The sequence below is a fragment of the Crocuta crocuta genome, unplaced genomic scaffold (genome assembly GCF_008692635.1).
Source record: "Crocuta crocuta isolate KB4526 unplaced genomic scaffold, BGI_CrCroc_1.0 scaffold50, whole genome shotgun sequence".
In the NCBI taxonomy this organism is placed as follows: Eukaryota; Metazoa; Chordata; class Mammalia; order Carnivora; family Hyaenidae; genus Crocuta; species Crocuta crocuta.
Genome location: NW_027527428.1, coordinates 7,316,884 through 7,325,505, shown reverse-complemented (window position 1 = coordinate 7,325,505; position 8,622 = coordinate 7,316,884). Strand labels below are relative to the sequence as shown.

At 65.3% G+C, this 8,622-nt stretch overlaps 1 protein-coding gene across 1 annotated transcript in view; it reads right to left on the bottom strand.

Moving 5' to 3' along the window:
* HGS (hepatocyte growth factor-regulated tyrosine kinase substrate) overlaps positions 1 to 8,622 on the bottom strand; it is a 14,592-nt gene that overhangs the window by 5,018 nt on the left and 952 nt on the right. Inside the window, exons 3-13 of the mRNA XM_077756479.1 lie at positions 7,945 to 8,083; positions 7,137 to 7,221; positions 6,754 to 6,829; positions 6,264 to 6,356; positions 4,524 to 4,647; positions 3,169 to 3,221; positions 2,675 to 2,743; positions 1,863 to 1,987; positions 838 to 916; positions 600 to 698; positions 370 to 471 (exon numbers count right to left, since the gene is read on the bottom strand). Coding sequence (XP_077612605.1) covers positions 370 to 471; positions 600 to 698; positions 838 to 916; positions 1,863 to 1,987; positions 2,675 to 2,743; positions 3,169 to 3,221; positions 4,524 to 4,647; positions 6,264 to 6,356; positions 6,754 to 6,829; positions 7,137 to 7,221; positions 7,945 to 8,083 — 1,044 coding nt within the window. The remainder of the gene's footprint in view (positions 1 to 369; positions 472 to 599; positions 699 to 837; positions 917 to 1,862; positions 1,988 to 2,674; positions 2,744 to 3,168; positions 3,222 to 4,523; positions 4,648 to 6,263; positions 6,357 to 6,753; positions 6,830 to 7,136; positions 7,222 to 7,944; positions 8,084 to 8,622) is intronic.

Genomic DNA, 8,622 nt, shown 5'->3' with positions numbered 1-8,622 from the left:
GTCCTTAGGCCCTCGGCCAGCTGGTCCCCTGCGCGTGCAGCCCCACCAGCTCACGATGACCTACATCTTCTGGCCCACCTGCCACCCACCCTCTATTTGCAGAGGGAGCTGGAGTCACAAAGAGGCAGACTACCTTTGGCCCCAGGGTTCATCCATCTCCTCTTGCTTAGGGCAGGGGAGGGGCGGGGGGCGGGCCTCTGGCCTTCCCATGTCCTCTCCCCTTACAGGGGACCCCGGGCCAGGAGCTGGAAGGCCAGGGCGGGCCAGCTCGGACCTCGACCTTCACCCACCCCGTCAGGCGCCATCCTTTCTGGGGCAGCCCTCCCAGCCCCTCGCACAGAAGCGTGGCCCAGCCTGGGACGGGCTCACCACTGGCGAGGAGTACAGGCTGCTGGCAGGGGGCGCTGACGAGGCCACGGGCGCAGGCTCTGCTTTGGGATACGTGGCAGCGGCGTAGGCAGACTTCTGTCTCTGCCGGAGAGCAGGGAAGTGTCGGGGCGCGGGCGGACTAAGCCCCCACGCTCCTCGGCCCTCCCCAAATGTCTAGGGGCATTCTCCCCTGGCACCCCCAGACTAGGGGAGCCTCCCCCCGGGCTCACCATCCTCTCCTTCTCCTCGGCCTCCGACTGGGAGAGGGCCAGGGCCAGCTGCAGCTCCTCCTCCTCCTGCAGGGCGGTCTCATCCCGCTTGGGGGGCAGCTGGGGGCAGACAGGCTGCTGAGCGGGGACCCAGGGCCGGGAGTACCTGTGACTGCTGGGCCAGGGGGCTGGTCAGGCACTCTGGGGGGGCAGCTGGGGGCAGACAGGCTGCTGAGCGGGGGCCCAGGGCCGGGAGTACCTGTGACTGCTGGGCCAGGGGACTGGTCAGGTACTCTGGGGGCAGCTCGGCTGTGGACGACGCCTTTCCTTCTGCTTTCCTGGAGGCGAGAGGAGGCTGGGTGGCCGGGGACCTTACCCCAGCCCCTGCATCCCCACAGAATGACGACAAGGAGTGCCACAGGCCACGCTCTGGAGAAAAGCTGGTCCCTCAAACCAGCTGTCGCCTTGGGCATGCGGGACCCCGGGCAAGTCACCGGCCTAAGCCCTAACCCCCCTCCTGAAAATGAGGTTCAGACAAGGGAATGGAAGTTTCCAGGGGAGCGGTCTGTACACCCCATCATGGACGCCGGGAGATGGACAGCACAGGTCTCCAGATGGGCCGCAATGGAGAGGGACGCCGCCTCACCCCTGCGGTGGCACGGGGAACAGGGAACCCGACTGTAACCAGGAGGCCTTCGACCCAAACCAAGGGATGCACCACAGCAGTTCAGGCCCTTCGGAAACGCACGTGGCAGGACAGAGGTTACGGGAGCTGAGGAGGTGGGACGGCCACCTGCCGTGTGCGGGGGGCCCGGATGTGAATGGGGGCGCGCAGTAGGTGTGTAGCTGATGTCGTGTACCCCGGTCTGACAACTGTGCTGTGCTCCCAGGAGAGCACACGCTTCTAGGGAAACACACGGGCCAGGTACGGGGGGGGCTACCCGCAGCTCGCTCTCAGAGCTTCAGGATGAACACGATGTGTGTAAACATGACTACAAACACGCAGGCGGACGGGGACAGGGGACTGCACAATTACACCAGCGTGGCAGCGTCAACACCGAGGGACCCGGGAAGAGACCGCGCGTGCGGTGGCTGCTCACTGCTCCCGTGTCTCGTCCCCAAATTTTATTTCCGAACTAAAAAGGTAAGAAGCAAACAGACCCCAGCAACCGGTTGGCAGGTCTGAGAGGGCGGGTACGAGCCAGCCCTGCTCCGGGGCGGCCAGGACACTTGCCTGGCACTCCGGAGCCCACTGGGCCCCCGGGGCAGCCGGCTGGGACTCACTTGTTCAGCTGCTCGTAGCAGGGCTCGCACACACGCACCTCCTTCTCGATGCCAAACTTGGGGATGGTGGAGGACTTGGAGGAGCACTTGCCGCAGAAGATCTGGCCACATGCTCGGCAGTGGTGCTGTGACACGGAGCGGGTCAGGGCGCGGCCTGGTGCCCGGCTGCTGGCCCCTCGCGCCCACCCTGACCACCTCTGCCTGCTGCTGCATGCTCCGGGCTGAGCCCCCCAGGGCGGGCTGGGCCAAGAGCGGGCAGAAGGCAGGCCCGAGTGGCCACGAAGACCCTCGGGAAAAAGCACACTTCCAGGCTCTTAATTGGAGCCACCATTGAGGGAAAAGAAGCCAAATTAAAAAAAAAAAACCAAACACGCCTGAGTTGTGCTCAGGGAGGAGTTGGTGGCGTGGTAGGGACGGCAGGTCCAGGGCGTGAGCTCAGACCCCAGGCGCCAGCCCGCACCACCGTGGCCTGCACTGCAACAGGAGGCGGCGGCAGCGGGGGGCTGGTGCGCACGGGTTGTCGGCTGCAAGGAGCAGCTCAGGGGGCCGTAGGCCCGGGGAACACGGACCCGAGCCTCCCGAAGCCCCAAGCGTTCTTGTCCTCCGGGGGACGCAGCCCCGCCCAAGCCCCGTCCGACACCACAGGCCATCAGACTCGGGACCCCTCAGTGACCAGGATGACCACACGGCTGGGGGCTGGACTTGCTTCCCACACAAGGTCACAGCCAAGAGGGAAAGGGCCTCGAGTGGGTGCAGTGGCCTCAGGGAGACAGCAGGTGGTCTGGGGGCTGCCCTGCGGCAGGCACACTCACCTTGCGGGTCACCACCCCGAACTGCACCCTGCAGCGGTGGCACTCCTCGGCATCCACCCAGTCGGGAGCCTGGGGGATAGGCAGAGTCAGGATCACACGGCCCCCGCCTTCTCTGCTGAGATCCCCACTTCCCACAAATGGGGGAAGACCCCAGAGAGAGCAGGGGTGGGGGCCGGGTCCGCAGACGTGAGGAAAGAGCCCACTCCAAACGCCTGCTTCTTTCTAAGGGCGTGACAGCGAGGTCTCCTGCCGCTTGCAGAAGCATAACCGCGGGTCTGAGCCATGTGAGCCCGTCAGCCACAGTCACGGGCACCTCGAACCTTCCAGTCTCAGCCTGACGAGACACAGCTGCACGTTCTACTCGACACGTCGTTTTGGAGACGGCAGCTCCCCACCAACGTTCCCAACAAGCTGGGACCCCCAGGGTTCCCCTCCAGCTTCCTCAAAGCAGCCGGACTCCCAGACCGCCCCCTCCCCGCACGCAGTGAACTCACTCTCTCTGCAGCAAACATGGCATCGCTCTCCTTAAACTCTGGGAAGACGTGTCCTGGCGAAAAGAGGCTGTGGTCACCACCGGTGCCACCCCGGCAGGCAAGGCCCTGACCGCCTCACCTGCCCCAAGACCTCTAGGAGCCATGTTCTAACTCTTGGCATCCGGCCCCCCAAACAGACCTACAGAAGGAGGCGCAGAGCCCCTGGGTGTGGAGCACAGCGACCCGCCACCAGGCAAGGGCGCCTGGGCGCACCAGGGGGCCTGCCCGGAACGCAGGGTGGCTCCCCCCAGGCCGCTCTGTTCGGGGGCTGTGGCATGGAGCCTGGCCTCACCCCCACCGCACCGAGGCCTCAGATCCTCCCTGGGCCTCCCGTCCGGCTCCCGGCCCCACGCTCCAGCCAGCTGCACCTCTCAGGACTCTTAAACCCACGCCCAAGCGTGCTGAGACGCGGATCCCTCGGGAATTCGAGCTTCGGACGCTGTCCTCAGGAAAGCGGACACGAGCACATACCTGCCATCCCGGGTCCAAGGTCCAGTGACTAAGGGCCTGAGGCCAATTCACCGACATGGACAAGACCCTCGTCACACGTTCTCCACAGGGTCCTACCGACCCGTAGCCACCAGACGCAGCCCCTGCCCCAGGCCTCATTTTCAGGGTTGGAGAACCCTGCACGGGTGGGGGGCGCCCCCGCCCGGCCACGGTGGCCCAGCCTCAGTCACTGCCTGGTGTGAGCGCCAGCAAGCCCTCCGACACGGCCTGAATCTGCTGCCCTCCTTACCAGACCCCACCGGCCCGGCACGGCCACCGCGGCAGCTGGGAGGAGCCGCAGCGGTCACGGCCCAGCTTAAAGCCGTCCTGGGACCTCCCGCTGTGCCCCGGGGGCCCCCGCTCCGCCTGAGCTCTCACCGGGCCGCTGTGGCCCCGGGGCCCCGGAACCGAGCCCTCGCACTCCCTGCTCTCGTGTTCAGGGCCGGGGTGCGAGCCGCCTGCTCCCCAGGCCCCTCCGGCCCTCGTGCTCAGCCAGCCCCTAAGAGGCAGGCCTCCCACCTTTACCTCCTCCCTGGGACCTGGCGCTCGGGAGTCGCCTCCTCTGCTGACTCTTCACTTGTGTGTCATCTGCCCTGTCGCCCCGGTCCTGCCCTGACTGGGCACGAGGTCCAGAAAGGCGGGGGTGCCAGGCTGCCCCACGGGGACACTACCACATGCTCCCACCACCGGTCACGCAGCACGGTGCCGCCCCCTGCCCTGCCCGCGGTGCACACAGTCTTCCTTGGGGCGGCCTGGTGCGGAGCGGCCCCTCGGCTCCCAGAGGCTGCGCCCCAAGCCTGGGACCCAACAGACCCCGCCCAGCTCACCTTCCACCTTCATGATCTGGTACGTGTCCTGGACCACCTTGTACTTGGGCTCATTCCGGAAGGCGTGCGCCCAGGCCTGGATCAGATACAGAATCTTGTTTCGGACGTTTACTTCCACCTGCCTCTGCAGAGAAAGGAGGCAAGAGAACGACGAGGGCCGTGAGAGACGAGAACACCAGAGAGGGCGTCACGGGAGGAAGCGGCAGGGCAACAGGGCCGGCAGGAGGGCGGTGGGGGGCACAGCGCCACTCTGAGCTGGGGCCTGCAGGGGCGTGTGGGGAGGCCCCCTGGGGGGGCACGGGGACCACGCACGGACCCACTCCCCAGGCCCAACGCTCCTCTGCAAAGCCCCGGCCCCGAGGATGAGCCCAGCACAGCCGTGTACCCACTCAGGCCCCTGCTTGTCTTCAGCTCCCTGGGAAAAGCTGGGGCCTCCCTGAAGCCCAGCTCCCCAGACCCACTCGCTACCCTAGCCCTAACCCTAACCCGCTTCCTCCTGCCCTGCCCCGTGGCACCCTGACCAAGCCCACAGGCCCCTCAGTCTGTAACCCACTGTGGCTGCGGTGATCACCAGGCCCTGACATAACAGGCAGAGCCCGGCAGGCCTGTGCCCAGGGGGTGGACACTCGGCCAGCCGCCTCTCCCCTGGTCAGAACTGGCCTGTGTGGGTGGGGGACAGCGGCTCCAGGACCCTCCCCACGTGCAGAGCCACCATTTCCGCCAGGTTTGAGCTCGGCCAGTCACGTTTCCAGAGCTCTCAGAGACGCTCAGGAAGACAGCGGGGCGAGCAAGCTGCTTCCTGGAGATGCCAGCTAGACACACACGAGGCCTCGGTTCTCCCCCGTGATCTGTGTCCAGTGAGCGGACCCCTCTTTCCCACGGTTTCCCTCCCTCTGCAAAGCGGGGCTAACAGGCTCAGGCCACGTGTGGCACACACGGATGCGGCCGTGCCAGGGCCAGGGGAGCAGGGCCAGCCGTCCTGACCGTTTAGCCAGGCCACGCTAAGGACCGCCTGGGTCACCATCAGGGCCCATCTCAGGCCCAGGTCCAGGTGCCCACGCAGGCCGGGAAGCTGTGGCCTCCCCCACCCGTGGTGACAGAAGCGGTGTTGGGGCTGGGCTCCTTGGCTGCCCCCATGGCCTCACCCCTGTGGGACACCCTTTCACCTCAAAGAATGGCTGCACCGCCCACCGTGCATCACCCAGCCTCCTGCTGTCACCACCCACGTCACAATCCCTGCAGCTGGGTGGCGGCCCCGGAGGACGGTCCCTCCTCTATGAACAGAGCGTGAGACCCACTCCCGAAGGTGTCCCTGCTGTGCTGTCTCCCCCAGCTCTCCCTCCACGAACACGTCACGTGCCTCCCTGCTCAGAATCCTGGCTCTGCACGTCCGACACCCCCGGCCACCCTCTGGGGCTCCCCCCAGCCCTCTACCCGGACACCCTGTCTGTAGCCACTCACGCACACACAGCTCCCCACCACCCAGTGAAGCCCAGAGCCCTGCCCCTGGGAAGCCTTTCCCCAGGAAGGGCAGTCTCCTGTGTCCCCAGACGCGGCAGACCGGCTCCCTTCCGGTGAAGCCCCGACCTCACCAAGGTGGGATCCTCGAGGTGCTCCCCTTCCTGTCCTCTGCTCTGCCTGGCTCCTGCCCCAGGTGCCAGCAAACACCCAGAAAAGCCCACCCTCGGGGCCGCTGTGTGCTCGGCACTCGAGACCTCCCTGCCCCTCGCACGTGCTCACCTTCAACAGCTCCTTCAGCTCCTCCATGGTCTGCTTGTTGGCCACCTCGTCGTGGACCGTCTGGCCGCAGTTCTTCACCACAGACTCCATGACCTGCGGGACCCGAGGAAGGGACGGGCCGAGCCCCTGGTCAGGGTGGGGATGCCCCTCTCAGACACACCCACCTGCCCATGAGAAGACAGGCCCCTCGGGCACCCAGCCCGTCGAAGGGTCCACATGGCAGCTCTGGGTCCGGCAGCAAGCCGTGCTAGCACGCTCCCCTTCGGACTGCAGTTCTTACCCAGGGACAGAGACTAGGGTCAAGCTCAGGGCCCTAGGCGGGCCAGCTGCGGGCGGCGTGGCTGAGGCGCTGCCCTCCATCAGGCTGCTCATACCTGCCCTCATTCCCCAGGCAGGTGGGCAAGGCCCCGGGCTCAACTCGCCTCTGCCTTCCCGACAGACACCAGGGGTGCAGACCCCTGAGGTGGCCCGAGTGCAGGAGACTGGTTACCTCCAGCGCATACAAGGCCACGTGGGGATTCTTGTCGTTGACTTTCTTCTTGATAGAACTCACAGCATATTTAGCTCTGAAAGAAAAGAACACCAGTAAAAGAAAGAGAAGAAAGAACCAACAATCTCAGAAGCTACCATCGAGGAAAGCCCACCCACCCTCTGGTCCTCAAAACCCCCAAGCAAACACTAAGAGTCACGCACCGCCAGACTGTACAGAGGAAACCCTTCTGCCGTCCCCAGATCCCAAAACCCCCTGTGTGGAGACCGTTCCGTTCTCCCCCTCAGGACCTGCTGCCAGGAGGGCAGGCGGTGCCGGATTCGGGCGCATCAGAGGGCGCCAAGCAACCCGGAGAGCGCCGTGGGGCCGCCCGCCTCACTTACTGTGTGTCCCCCTGACGGATGAGGTCACAGATCTGGAGGATGGACTCCCAGTCGGTCTCCAGCAGGAGCTGGCTGGTCGCTTTGTCTAAAGCAAAAATGCATCATTACTGGGGCTCGGCCTTCGTCTGATTCCCTAGGTGGCCCCAGAGATCCGCAACAGGGAGGGGAGACGGTCTCCTTCCCATTTCAGACGTTTGCACCGAGTGGAAAACCACGTGGAAATCTTCTTGCCACCTGATGATCACGAGACGGCTGTCCTTCTCAGAAAAGGGCAGACCGCTTAAAAAATGACGATACAGAGCACCCGTTACGCACTTGTGGGCCAAGCGCTGTTCCAAACGGTTTACGTGAATGCCGAGTTCTGACACGGCCTCACCAGCGAGGTCCTGTTTCCATCCCCCTAACTGACAAAACAACGAAGCCGGGAAGGGAGGTCGCCCGGCTCGCGGGGGCAGAGCCAGGCAGGGTTCAAAACTACACTCGGCCACCTCATCCCACAGAGTCCCCGGTTCTCCCCAGGTTTAGTCTGGTTGATGCGACGCCAGCAGGGGTGAGGCTAGGGAAGGTGCAAGTGCTTTGTGGGATGAAGACAGAAGACTGACCCCCAAGAACTCCTCCCTGACTAACACCTACACCCTCTCCACACCACAGCTGCCTCAGGCAGATGCACCGGCTCTGCTCCCGGGACACTCAGGTGATCTGACGAGGCGCACCCACTCGTAGTACCGGTCTGGTAGTAACCTGGGGATGGGTCTCTGGAGGGCTGAGCCGCCTCTCAGCCTGTGTGTTCTCAGAACAAGGAAGGTACCTCGTCCGAGGTCTTCTCCAAAACCACATTCAAGGGGAAGGCAGGACGGGCTCAGACTGACCGCTGGGGCACCGGGAGCCCCGACCCCAAACGGAGCCCGTGCAGTTTCATTGGGGGCAGAAGAGGTCACGTCCGTAAACAGTCACTCTCCTTGCTACAACTTGTGACCTCCGGGAGGCTCCGAAAGGATCAGCTCCACCTCCGGCAAACAGAAAACCCGCCTTCCTAAGCCACCGCGGCCTTCCGGGAGCCCCGTGGGGACAGACAGGGCTGGCCTGGTTCCCCAAGGAAGCAGCGCTCACAAGAGCGTGGCAGGTCCTAGGGATGACACTACTGGTGGAAACCCTTTGGAGCCCAATGGGCACCCTCAAACCCCATGCGACCTAGGATTTTGGGGGGAGCGGGTCTCTGTGACCAGGTCACCCGTCTCCGTGACTCAGGACTTGTGGCCCGCTCAGTCAGATGCTTGTGGCTCCAGGAGCCGATCGTTTCCCCGGCCCAGGAGCAGGGCCCCGAGCGCAGTCTCCGCGGGCGCGGGCCTGGTCTCCCCCGCGGACCCTCACCTACTCGGGTCGGAGCCCGCGCCCAGCGCCCCGGACTGCCCGGTCCCCACAGCGCGGGCGCGCCCACCCACACCCCGGGGGCCCAGGTCGCTCGGCGGCCGGCTCCGGGCTCCCC